Source organism: Hemitrygon akajei, chromosome 5 (assembly GCF_048418815.1).
Source record: "Hemitrygon akajei chromosome 5, sHemAka1.3, whole genome shotgun sequence".
Lineage (NCBI taxonomy): Eukaryota > Metazoa > Chordata > Chondrichthyes > Myliobatiformes > Dasyatidae > Hemitrygon > Hemitrygon akajei.
In genome coordinates, this window is record NC_133128.1 from 154,467,217 (window position 1) to 154,481,432 (window position 14,216).

General features: G+C 42.0%; 1 protein-coding gene across 1 annotated transcript in view; it reads left to right on the forward strand.

Annotated features, from left to right (window-relative positions):
- The window catches only part of pgap1 (post-GPI attachment to proteins inositol deacylase 1), a 127,538-nt gene that overhangs the window by 81,245 nt on the left and 32,077 nt on the right, over positions 1 to 14,216 (forward strand). Inside the window, exons 20-22 of the mRNA XM_073046943.1 lie at positions 11,367 to 11,460; positions 13,626 to 13,716; positions 13,808 to 14,005. Coding sequence (XP_072903044.1) covers positions 11,367 to 11,460; positions 13,626 to 13,716; positions 13,808 to 14,005 — 383 coding nt within the window. The remainder of the gene's footprint in view (positions 1 to 11,366; positions 11,461 to 13,625; positions 13,717 to 13,807; positions 14,006 to 14,216) is intronic.

Consider the following 14,216-nt stretch of genomic DNA (forward strand, 5'->3'; position numbering starts at 1 on the left):
TTTAAAGTTTGATAGCATCGACTTCCATTCATTGGGTCTCAAAGTAAGCAACTACGTTCTGGAAATAGTGCAAGGGATCAGCAATTTGATCTCTTGCGTCAATAGAATGAGTCATAGGCAAAGTTGGAAAGAGAAGCTAATTCTGGAGATGTTTTAGAGGGGAATTTAAAGAAGTATATTGTTTAGTAATGTTAATATGGAGCAGCATTGAAAGCAATCATTCAAGGCAGAATTGTATATCAAGGAACAGTTACAAAATCATAGGAAGCAGACTCAGAGTTTTTCTGTAAAGCAAAATGACTTATTTTATATGATCATCAGTGCAGGATAGTGGCAATAAAACTGTTCATTCAGTAGAATATAAACTTGTGAATGTACTGCAGTTTGTGCTTGCTGGAGGTTAGAAGGGTGAGGGGTCAATTGAAATATCGAAGATCCTGAGAGTTCTTAACAAGCTGAATATAAAGAGGACACTTCCTCTTGTGACTTGTGGCGAGGGCTGCATACCATCGCAGACTTCAAAGCCAAATGTTGTGATGCCACCAGCATCGCGGCCTCTCTCCCAGATGAGCTCAATCACTTTTACGCTCGGTTCGACATCGCTAGCTCTGAGCCTCCGAGGAAAGCCACCGCTACAACCTGCAACCTGGTCATCTCTGAGGCTGCGGTACGCAGATGTTTCCAACGAGTGGACAGTAGCGAGGCTGCAGGACTGGACGGCATCCCAGGGTGAGTACTCAGGATGTGCGCAGCACAACGGGCAGGTGTGTTTACAGACAATTTTAATCTCTCCTTCTCCCAGTGTAGAGTGCCTCTTGCTTCAAAACATCCACCATTGTCCCTGTGCCAAAAAAGACCAAGGTAACATGTCTGAACGACTGGCATCCTGTCACACTCACCTCAATAATAAGCAAATGCTTTGAGAGGTTGGTCAAGGATTTCATCTACAGCTGGCTGCCACCCAAACTGAACCCTCTACTATTCGCCTACTGACACAACCGATCGACAGATGACGCAATAGCCACTGCTCTGCGTGCCATCCTTACACATCTGGAGAAGAAGGATGCTTATGTGAGAATGCTGTTCTGGACTACAGTTCAGCATTCAACACCATAGTTCCATCCAGGCTCGACAAAAAGCTTTGAGACCTTGTTCTCGACCCTGCCTTATGCAGCTGGATCCTGGACTTCCTGTTAGATTGCCAGCAGGTTGTAAGAGTGGGCTCCCTCACCTCCAACCCTCTGACTCTCAATACAGGAGCCCCTCAGGGCTGCGTACTGAGCCCCCTCCTTTACTCCCTGTATACCCCTGACTGTATTGCCACCCTCAGCTCCAATCTGCTAATTAAATTTGCTGATGACACTACATTGATTGGCCTAATCTCAAACAATAACGAGGTGGCCTGCAGGGAAGAAGTCATCTCTCTGACACAGTGGTGTCAAAAAAACAACCTCTCCCTTAATGTCGCAAAAACAAAGGAGTTGGTTGTGGATTACAGGAGGAATGGAGACAGGCTAACCCCTATTGACATCAGTGGATCTGGGGTTAAGAAGATAAACAGCTTCAAGTTCCGCGGCATCCACATCACTGAGGACCTTGCGTGGTCTGTACACACCAGCTGTGTGGTGAAAAAGGCACAACAACGCCTCTGTCACCTCAGAGGAAGTTTGGTACGGGCCCCTAAATCCCAAGAACCTTTTTCAGGGGCACAATTGAGAACTGGATGGCTGCATCACTGCCTGGTATGGGAACTGTACCTCCCTTAATCGCAGGACTCTGCAGGGAGTGGTGCGGACAGCCCAGCGCATCTGTAGTTGGGAATTTCCCATGATTCAGGACATTTACAAGGACAGGTGTGTACAGAGGGCCTGTAGGATCATTGGGGACCCAAGCCATCCCAACCACAATCTATTCCAGCTGCTACCATCCAGGAAATGGTACCGCAGCATAAAAGCCAGGACCAACAGGCACCGAGACAGCTTCTTCCAACAGGCTATCAGACTGATTAACTCACACTGATTTGAATGTACTCTTTATTACATTGACTGTTCTATTATTATAAACGATTGTAAGTTACTATGTTTGCACATTTAGATGGAGATGCAACTTAAAGATTTTTACTCATGTATGTGAAGGATGTAAGAAATAAAGTCAATTCAATTCAATACAATTGAAGGAGAATTTTGTACCATGTAAGATCAAGAGAAGCCAATTCTTTTTCTCTCAGGATTGAGGGTCTGATACTTTATTTCTCAAAGTTGTGGAAGCAGAGTGTATATTATTTTTAGGATCATCTATCCTGACATATATCCTACTGTTCTGGAGTCCTAATTTATACTTTGTTTCACTGACAGAACATTTGCTATGTTAAAAGTGTTATATAAATAGAAGTTGTTGATAAATTGTTCTCACCTCTCATTTTTTGTATTGCTGTTGAATTTATAACATCTTGGTGTTACTCAAATCATTTTGCTCATTTGAAATCCTTCTGTCTTATTTGAAAAAAGTTACCTTTTTTGGCATCCACATCTCCCTTTCTTCCTTTGTAAGCCTGGAATGTTTTTTTCTCTGGAAGCTGCTCTTTTCAAGTAGATCATAATTGACTCCACACCTAGTAGATGAAGGAAGCATTTTGCCATTATTAAAGAATATTCATTTTGTGCAAAAAGCTGTGAAAGAGAAAAGACGTGGAATAATATCTAATTATGTTTCATGCCCAAGAGTGATTCTGCACCAATGAAGTCACACAATGTCCTGTATGGTAGTGCATCACGTTGCCCATTGCTAAAAGAAGTCATAACTCAAGAGCTTGACATCTCCATTTTTTTGGTTTCTAGTCATCAGCCTCTTTTGCACGTACCTCCCCATGCGAAGTACTAAGATTATGGGAAATCATTTGACAGCAACTCAACTGAGAAGTTAATATGTTCTTAAGGCTAAAGAAACCATTATAATCATCAAGGACATCTTGGATACCTTAAGATGTAAGATTATAATGATGTTGGCAGACTGTAAAATCCAAAATTTGTAGCCTTTGCTGCTGCATCATGCTTTAGCATAACTTGGAACAAATAGAATCTGGGGTTGGTGGAATTGCTTATCATGTTTTTGCCCAAAGCTAATCTATTTATACCAAATGCTGGTGGAACACAGCAGGCCAGGCAGGATTTTGTGTGTGTTGCTGTTTGAATTTCCAGCATCTGCAGATTTCCTCGTGTTTGCTATTTATACCAACAGTTTTTCTTATTTTTTTATGTGACCAACTTAACAGTGTTGTGTGTTATGAGAATAGACTTGGAAATGCTTTTGAAACCTTCTGGCCTGAAATATAAACCCTGAACTTTGCCACCCAAAGTACTGCAGATGGTAGAAATCTGAAAGAAAAGAGGAAATGATGGAAATTACCAACAAGGCATGCAGCATCTATAAAGGGGGAAATTGATGCTTGAGGCTAGTGACTTCAAAAAAAATCCTTGTAAGTAATTCCATCTGGGATTTAGGATCAGATTCTCAAGGAGTGTTTCAAGTATGGAGCAAAGAGCTTAGTGTTTGATAAATGGGTGCTGCACAGTGACATTAGTAGCCAGTCATTCATCTGCATTCTATATTTGTACAGCAGTACTGCAATATTTTCTCTTGTAGTTATAAATAAGTGAAGATGCAGTAAACTGAATTCAGTGAAAATTAATTTTTGTGTGCTCTGTACACATTTTTAACTGTGGAGAGAAACAAGAAGACTAGGGAACTTAGAAGGCAGGCCATTGAAGATGTATGAAATCATGAGGGACATAGATAGGGTAATTGCACACAGCCTTCTTCCCTGTGTAGGGCAGTTAAAAACTAATGGACATAGGTTAAAGATGACAGAGGAACTATTTAATTGGATCCTAAGTATAATCTTTTATGCCTAGTGGCATATGGGAGGTGTACCTAATAAAGTGGCCACTGGGTGTATATGGTATGAACTGCAAGAGGAAATGGTTGAGGCAGATAGAATAGCAACATCTAAACGACATTTGGACAAGTATGTAGATAGGAAAGGTGATACTATTCAATCTGCTAAACTTTGATGGGATTTTCTGGTTTTGAAGCAGTGAGCAGAGGAGGGAAAAGAAGGATTGTAATAGAAGGCAGGAGAGATTAAATGACAAGAAGTACAAAGGTGCAAGTGCTACCATGTTAATCCTCTGTTATTTCCTTTTTCCTCATTCTTGTCAATAACAATCTCAGCTCTGCTGCTTTCAAATTTTGAACATAGAACAGTATAGCGCATGAACAGGCCCTTCGGCCCATAATGTTGTGCCAAGCCAATTAAATTAGTTGCCTACACAATGTCCATATCCTTCCATTTTTCTCACATTCATGTGCCTATCCAAAAATCTTTTAGAAGTCCCTAATGTATCTGTCTCTACGGCCACCCCAGACATCACATTCCATGCACACCACTCTCTGTGTTAACACCTTGACCCTTGCATCTTCTTTGAAATGATCCCTTCTCATCTTAAGTGCATGCCCTGTGGTATTAGACATTTCAACCCTGGGGAAAAATACCGTCTGTCTACTTCTCTACGCTTTTCATGATCTTATAAACCTCTATCAGATCTCCTCCCGGCCTGTGCTAATCCAGAGAAAACAACCCAAGTTTATCCAACCTCTTGCTATAGCACATTCAGTCGAATTCAGACAATATCCTGTGGTCTCTCCAACATCCATCCTATAATGGGGCGACCAAAACTGTATACAGTACTCCAGATGCAGCCTAACTAAAGTTTTATAAAGCTGCAACATAACTTCCTGACTTTTGAACTCAGTGCCTCAACTAATAAAGGCAAGCATGCCATATGCCTTCTTAACCCCCTATCAAGCTGTGTAGCCACTTTCGGGGAGCTGTGAACTTGGTCCTCAAGATCGTTCTGCCTGTACATTTCACATTGGACCAAGTTAAACTCTATCTGCTATTTCTCTGCTCATATCTGCAACTGACCTGTGTGCCGTTGTATTGTTTGCCAGTCTTCTGCTTCACGACAACACCAATCTTCATGTCATCTGCAAACTTACTAACATACCCATTTACATTTTCATCCAGGTCATTTATATACAGCAGAGGTCCCAGGACAAATCCCTGTGGAACACCACTAACCACAGACCTCCAGCTAAAATAAGTCCCATTGGCAACTACCTTCAGTCGTCTATGCGCAAGCTAGTTCGGAATCCAAACAGCCAATTCACCATGAATCATATGCATCTTAATCTTCTGGATGAGCCTCCCATGAGGGACCTTGTCAAACACCTTACTAAAATCTATGTTGACAACATCCACGAGTCTACCTTCATCAATCACTCTTGTCACCTCGTCAAAAAACTTTAAGTTTACTGTATGCTTCATCCTGGGAAAGATTCAGACATTTGAATTTACTGTTTCAAGCTTGCCACACCCATGGCCTCTTCCAATTATAGAGGAGTCTTAAGAATGTAAGGAATAGGAGGAGTAGAAAAGACTTGCTCTGCGCTTCAATAAGCTCATGGCTCATGATCTTTTAGCTCAACTCCCCTTTCCTGCTTCATTATGGGCAAAGTCTTTCAAGTCAAGTCACTTCTATTGTCATTTCGACAAGAACTGCTGGTACAGTACATAGTAAAAATGAGACGACGTTTTTCAGGACCATGGTGTTACATGACACAGTACAAAAACTAGACTGAACTACGTAAAAAAAAAAACACAGAGAAAGCTACACGAGACTACAGACCTGCACAGGACTGCGTAAAGTGCACAAAAACAGTGTAGGCATTACAATAAATAATAAACAGGACAATAGGGCAAGGTGTCAGTCCAGGCTCTGGGTATTGAGGGGTCTGATAGCTTGGGGGAAGAAACTGTTCCATAGTCTGGTCGTGAGAGCCCGAGTGCTTCGGAGCCTTTTCCCAGACGGCAGGAGGGAGAAGAGTTTGTATGAGGGGTGCATGGGGTCCTTCATAATGCTGTTTCCTTTGCGGATGCAGTGTGTAGTATAAACATCCATGATGGCGGGAAGAAAGACCCCGATGATCTTCTCAGCTGACCTCACTATCCGCTGCAGGGTCTTGCGATCTGAGATGGTGCAATTTCCGAACCAGGTAGTGATACAGCTGCTCAGGATGCTCTCAATACAACCCCTGTAGAATGTGATGAGGATGGGGGGTGGGAGATGGACTTTCCTCAGCCTTCGCAGAAAGTAGAGATGCTGTTGGGCTTTCTTTGTTATGGAGCTTGTGTTGAGGGACCAAGTGAGATTCTCCACCAGGCGAACACCAAGAAATTTGGTGCTCTAAACGATCTCTACCGAGGAGCCGTCGATGTTCAGCGGGCAGTGGTCGCTCCGTGCCCTCCTGAAGTCAACAACCATCTCTTTTGTTTTGTTCACATTAAGAGACAGGTTGTTGGCTCTGCACCAGTCTGTTAGCCGCTGCACCTCCTCTCTGTAAGCTGACTCGTCGTTCTTGCTGATGAGACCCATCACGGTCGTGTCATCAGTGAACTTGATGATGTGGTTTGAGCTGTGTGTTGCAGCACAGTCGTGGGTCAGCAGAGTGAACAGCAGTGGACTGAGCACACAGCCCTGGGGAGCCCCTGTGCTCAGTGTGATGGTGTTGGAGATGCTGCTCCTGATCCGGACTGACTGAGGTCTCCCGGTCAGGAAGTCTAGGATCCAGTTGCAGAGGGAGGTGTTCAGGCCCAGTAGGCTCAACTTTCCAATCAGTTTCTGAGGGATGATTGTGTTGAATGCTGAACTGAAGCCTATGAACAGCATCCGAACGTATGTGTCTTTTTTGTCCGGGAGGGTGGTGACAATGGCGCCATCTGTTGAGCGGTTGGGACAGTACGCAAACTGCAGGGGGTTGCAGTGAGGTGGGCAGCAGGGTCTTGATATGCCTCATGATGAGCCTCTCGAAGCACTTCATGATGATGGAGGTAAGTGCATCAGGACGGTAGGCAGGACTCTGAAGACTTCTTCAGCACGGGGACGATGGTAGTGGCCTTGAAGCATGTTGGAATGGTGGCGCTGCTCAGGGAGATGTTGAAGATGTCACTGAGAATATCTGCTAGCTGGTCTGCACATTCTCTGAGCACTCTACCAGGATTATTGTCCGGTCCAGCAGCCTTCTGTGGGTTGACACTGCACAGGGTTCTTCTCACATCGGCCACGGAGAGACACAGCACCTGGTCATTCGCAGGAGGGGTGGACTTCCTCGTCACCACGTCATTTTCTGCCTCAAACCGGGCGTAGAAGTTACTCAGCGCATCTGGGAGGGAGGCATCACCTGCACAGTCAGGTGATGTTGTCCTGTAATTGGTGATATCCTGGATGCCCTTCCACATGCGCCGCGTGTCACTGCTGTCCTGTAAGTAACTGGATTAGCTGGGCATGTGCACGCTTTGCCCCTCTGATGGCTCGGGACAGTTTGGCCCTTGCTATTGTTAGACCTGCCTTGTCGCCTTCTCTGAAGGCGGAGTCGTGGGACCTCAGCAGCGCATGCACCTCCGTGGTCATCCGTGGCTTCTGGTTAGCGTGTGTAGTGATGGTCTTGGACAGAGTAACATCATCAATGCACTTGCTGATGTAGCTGGTCACTGATGCTGTGTACTCCTCTAAGTTGGTAGAGTCGCCATCGGTTGCAGCCTCCCTGAACATGTGCCAGTCAGTGTGCTCAAAGCAGTCTTGAAGAGCAGAGATGGCTCCTGCTGGCCAGGTTTTCACCTGCTTCTGAACTGGTCTGGAGCGCCTGACGAGCGGTCTGTATGCTGGGATTAGCATAACAGAGATGTGGTCTGAGTAACCGAGGTGGGGGCGGGGCCCTGCCCGGTACGCAACAGGAATGTTTGTGTAAACCAGGTCCAATGTGTTCTCCCCTCTCGTTGCAAAGTCCACATACTGATGGAATTTGGGGAGCACTGACTTAAGGTTTGCGTGGTTAAAATCACCGGTGACAATAAACAGACCATCAGGGTGTGCGTTCTGGGTCTTAGATTAGATTCAACTTTATTGTCATTGTGACGAGTACAGATACAAAGACAAATGAAATGCAGTTAGCATCTAACCAGAAATGCAAAGAATCATGTTTACAAAATAACTGTGAATAAAAAGTAAGTGCGAGAGCACACAAATATACAAGTACTGAGACAGTACAATATGGGTGCAATACTGTTTAGCGCTGTGATGTGAGGTTCAGCAGGGTCACAGCCTCAGGGAAGAAGCTCTTCCTGAGCCTGCTGGTGCGGGAGCAGAGGCTCCTGTAGCACCTACCGGATGGGAGGAGAGTAAAAAGTTCATGGTTAGGGTGAGATGCATCCGTTTCCCCCTGCCCAGGCAGCGTTTATGGTAGATGTTCTCAATAGTGGGCAATTGGGTGCTGATAATCTGCTGGGCAGTTTTCACCACACGTTGGTGTGCTTTGCGGTCCAATACAGGACAATTGCCATACCACACTGAGATGCAGTTGGTGAGTATGCTCTCAGTAGTACAGCGGTAAAAATCCATCAGTATCCTGGGATAGAGGTGAGCTTTCTTGGTGCTCCGCAGGAAATAAAGGCGTTCGCTGTTGCATCTTTTTGATCTGGATGGAGGAGTTCAGGGACCAGGTGAAATCCTCAGAAATGTAGACACCAAGGAATTTGAAGTTTGATACACGCTCCACTACAGCTCCGTTGATGTAGATGGGGACGGGAGTGTGGCTCCTAGCATGCCTGAAGTCCACAATGATCTCCTTGGTCTTCTGGGTGTTAAGGGCCAGGTTGTTGTCGGCACACCACACAACCAGGTGCTGGACCTCGTCCCTGTAGGCCGTCTCGTCATCTTCTCTGTTCTACATTTGTAGCTACACTACCCTAATTTTGTATTCCACTCCTATTTTCAACCCACGATGCCTTATCGATCTCATTTCTGAAACTATGCAGGAATAAAATAGAAGTTTGCTTCTGTTTCTGCTTCATTAATTTCTGATAACATTGTTCTGTGTTCAACTGGTTGGGAAGTTGCTCAACATATATGAAAGTTTAATAAAATCTAACCAGATGTGAAGAACAGTAAACATTGCCTTTGAACATAGTCTTCTGAAATAGGAGTAGGTAGGACAAAAGGCTTATTGAGTCTACTTTGCAATTCATCTCACAGATAAATAATGCAAACATTGTACTTGGGTACAAACTGTAAGATATTCTGGCAAAAGGAGCAAAATATGATTAATGAAAACTAATGGAGAGTATTCATACGTACCAAAAATTAATTATGAGGGCTTTTGGCATTGCAAGACTGGCGATTTAAAATCTCTTTCTTTCAGGTGTAACTCATTAAAGATCTTGATGTCCAAGTAGTATTTAATTGGATAGAATCATTATATAGACAGTTCAGAATCTGAGATTTCATGTTTCTTTATCCATAAGCTGTTGTATTTGACAGCTAGGGCAAGAGGAAAACTGATTGCAGGGAAAGATATCCAAGTTCTCATTATGTCATAGTGACATCTGGCAGAAAGCCCAGTAGTAAAAAGCTTTCATCACTGGAAGCCCAGTTAAATACTCGTTGCTTGCTTTGTAATACACAAAGTGTATTGATCATCCCCAAAACTTATAAATGATCTTTGGTCTTGTCCTGCACTTTCTTGGTCTCAACATTGTAATGGTGATATTATAAGGAAAAAATAACAAATGCTGGACAAAGATATTTTAATATCTTCAACTCTTCTCAAATTAAATAACCTGTATCAAACTATCTGAAGAGTGCTGGTATTAGATTGATTAACAAAACCTAGGTTCACACTCTCTTCTGAAATTACACAGTGCTTTACTCTAGATTGAGTGATGACTCTAGATTGAGAGCTAAACCCCTACACCCTCAGGCGAATGTGAAAGATCCCACGAAACTGCTTCAAAGAAGAAAAGTAGAGTTCTCCCCAGTGTACTGACCAATAATTATCCCTCATCTAAGATTATCAGTTTACAATTTTTATGTAAATTGCCGATTGTTTGTTTCCCACAGCAATGCACACAAAATGCTGGAGGAGCTCGGCAGGTCAGGCAGCATCTAAGAAAATGAGTAAACAGTCAATGTTTTGGGTTGTGACCCTTCTTCAGGACTGGAAAGGAAGGGGGAAGAAGAATCCAGAACAAGAATATGGGGGGAGAGAAAGGAATACAAGCCAGAAGGTGATAGGTGAAGCCAGGTTGGGGGGGGGGGGGAACTGATGTAAGAAGCTGGGAGGTGATAGGTAGAAAAGGTAAAGGGCTGAAGAAAAAGGAATCTGGAATCTGACAGGAGAGGAGAGTGGACCATGGGAGAAAGGGCAGGAGGAGAGGCAATAGAGGGGGGTGATAGGTAGGTAGAAGGGAGAGGTAAGATGTAATAGGGGAGCCAGAGTGAGGAATGGAAGAAGAGGGAAGTGGGAGGCTGAAAATTTACTGAAAGTTAGAGAAATCGATGCTCATGGCATCAGGTTGGAGTCTACCCAAGCAGAATATGAGGTGTTGCTCCCCCAAGCTAAGAATGGTCTCATTGTTTGTTTTCCAACCTCTCGGTACAAACATGACAAAAACTTGTGGTGTAACACTGTGGATTGTAACGTGCTTCGGAGTGTACTAAGGTCACATAAATGCTGGCTGTTTTTATTTTCCTGTAGTTTTACAATCATTTGCTGCTTTCTACTTTGGTGTTTGTCACTGCTTTTGTAGATATATTTATGTGAGTGAAAAGATGAGCTCCCAGGAGTTCTGTAGACGCGGGAGATTCTACTGATGCTGGAAATCCAGAGTACACATGCAAAATGCTGGATAAACTCAACAGGTTCTATTGTGTGGCCTGATGAAGGGATGCCAAACTGACCTGAATTTCTCCAGCATTTTGCATGTGTTCACAGAGTTTTAATTTTAATTCTTGCTATGAATTTATGTCATTTTATGATTGGTAATTACTACTAATCTGATGGCTTTCAAATAAAAGCAAAATTTGATTGCTTTCCTGATTATTTGCCAATAAACACTATAGCTTTTAATTTAATCACATTTAAAGAATTGTTTTATTTATAGGCTCAACAGTTAGATCCTAACTTTAGTTAACTCATAGCTAATTTTTGCCTTTAGGACATCTAATACATGTTCACCAAGATTTGTATGAATCCTTTTGTGAAATGTGTGAATAGATGGATTTTGCCGAGTAATAAGATGTGTGTTGACCTGAACACTTTGGGGAGAAAAGAATCTGGAGTACTTTTTTATTGAGACTAGAACTATCAGCCTGGAATGTGTCCAATGCTCTGAACATTGTTGTAGTATTAAGACTATATTAAATGCAAAATACTAACCAACTCTTTATGAATTATTACATTTTCTGTTACAGCTGATCAGATTTCATGGTGTATACTTGCCCACATATGTTGTTACAAACATATTATTAGCATTTGGAAGTCAATTAATGCATCTTTATTCTGAAGGTAACAAATAAATGACTTCATTATCTTTATCATGTTTATGTGTAAAGAAACCCACCGAATGTCACTAGATAAAATACAGTGTAGCTGTTGTGTAGCAACATAGAGAAGAGAAAAATAATTCAGAGTCACATTTTTCTCATTTTGCCTTATTTACTTTGCAGAATGTAGCCATTCAATCATAAAATGGCATTAATTGTTCTTCAAATTCAACAACAGTGCTGACATCGTCTATTATTTCCTGGCAACCTATTCCACTTATTGAAATGTTAACAGGACAGTTTGTATAAATTTCATGTGTAGAGAGACCACCACATAGCTTCTTCCCAGAAGAGGAAGACAAAATGGATGATATTGCCATTAGGCTGCCTTAACTTAACCACAATACATTATGCAAAAGTATAGCACAATGGCCTGGTAACAGTTTGCATATTTTACCATCATGTAAAGTGATATTAGTGGCTGACCCTGAACATGAGAGTATCATAGAATAGGAACAGGGGCTTGGAAGAGAACAAGAATGGGCAACAAAACCTGGAAATCCTGGAACTACTCAATGAGTTAAGCAGCATTTGTGTAGTGAGAAGCAGAGTAATAGTAATATTATGGACAATGAGAAATAGAAATATTATTACAGTTTGAAAGCTGGAATATAAACAAAAATCTCTGTAAATAGAATTTCTTGGAGTGGTTTCAGACAAATGAGGGGAAAAGGTGGAAAATTTGTTCCATAGTCTTGAGATATTACACTGTTCTCCATGATTGCCCTTTAAAAGGTAGTAGATAGACTTTGAAAGAAAAGTGAACATATTTATGAAGCGTCTCATGAAACCAAGATGCTGGAAATCTGTAGTCCAAGCTGTGTAGTTAGGCATATACTAAATTCGCCTCAATTAGCATTTTGAGGCTTCTAGAGTGGGTTGCTTTTGTTATTACTTCAGTACAGCCTTGGGAAGTCAAGGATACTGAGCCCATGATGGAAAATGTGTAGATTGTAGTTTAACTAACTACTGCCTCCTAGTGGGCGATCACATTAGTAATTTCTAAAGATTAGCGTAGGATAAAGAAATAAACACTGAATGTCAAAATGAAAGCAAAGATAGAGTGGAAAAATTAATTATGCTCCAGTATGAAATTACAAGTTGATCTTTATAGTATTGATTTTTCATTGTGGGGAGATATCCAAAATTAATACCACATTGTTTGCTGTGTAGTGGCTTTCTTATGTTGGATGTGACGGTTCATGGCAGTACCAGTATATTTTGCCAAACCTTGATGCCCTTGAACTGTTAGACTGGCTGGCCAGTTCTGAGGGTGGTTATGAGGGTAATCCACATTGCTCTGGATTCCTTTTTTTTAAAAGAGTAAAAACTTTATTCATGATATATGCACAAAGGAAGAAAGTGCAAAAAATGTTTACATTCATTGTAAACATTACATTCAGTAGTGTAAACTTTAAAGGTAAAAAGGGATAAGCAAACAGTACTGTTCCCTCTTGCACAGCCCCTTCAGGTGATACACTCTTTCATCACTCAGGGTTTCCTCCACCCAACTTGACACCTCCGTGTGCAGTGGTAGGTGAAGCCTGTACCATGGTCCTTCCCTTTCTCACCTTAGCCTTGGTTGCACGCAACCTCAGTGCATCCCTCAAATCATACTCATGCAGTCTGAACTGAACCTTTCAAGCATTTCACCGCACTGCAAGACCAACAAGTTTCAGGCAGACCAAAGGGCCATAGCTTGTTTGTTCTTTTCAGTTGATGGCCTTCAAGCAGCTTTTGATGACTGTCCCAGTGTGTGTCTCCAGGAACAGCCCATAGATCAGAGTCTGTTACACAGCTGCTGGGGATGAACCCATTCTTTCAGATTTATAGTAACAATTAAGCTGGACTAACAAGGAAGACAAATTCTCTTTTATTGAATGGCATTAGTGAGCCAGATTGATTTTTGGAATAATCTAGTAGACTTTCAGTAACTGTAAAAGTCGATAGCTTTCTTGTTCATGCTTAAATTCCCTCAGTATGTTTAAATTTGTGCCTCTGGATTCGTAGATCAATAACTATATGCTGTGATGCCATGTACAAAAGAATATGCCTCACACAGAATATGTAAAGTGCAATTGGAAATCAATCAGGAGCTCCTTTAACATGACCCTGTTCTGTCTATAGATCGTTGTTTGGATTTCAGCATTGCTTTAAATGCTGCAGCAAAACCATACAAAGTTATTCCATTTCCCAATCTTGCTGCGTTCCTTTTGGGGTAAGCATTCTTGAATTAAAAGAAATTTAAGTTTGTTCTGCTGCTTGTTTTGCTGCTGCTTCTGAGCTTGGGATATATTTTTGTTTTGCAGATATGACTGGTTTAGGAATGTATGGTCAATTCTTATGTTGCCTAAAATTGATCTCCTTATTTTAAATGAACAAGGAATCAACAACCCAGCAATTTCTATTCTCCTTTTCTTGTTTGGGACAGCAATTGCCTACTGGAATGGCATCTTCTTTGGTTTATTACTAAAGCAGCTCTCCTTCTTGTGGTCAGTCTTTCACAGGTAAGCTTTTATTAACTGAGTGATGGCAAGAGAAACATTTGCAATAATTTTTGCAGTTTTGTGGTCTCATTTTATAAATCTACAAGGTTATTTAAATGTATCATTAGGCATATTTCTGATATGGGGGATGAAATTAAAACTGGCCATCACGTTCCAGGAAAGCAGTTCTTCTTTGACCTAGACAATGATGTTTGATCATGTTACAACTACA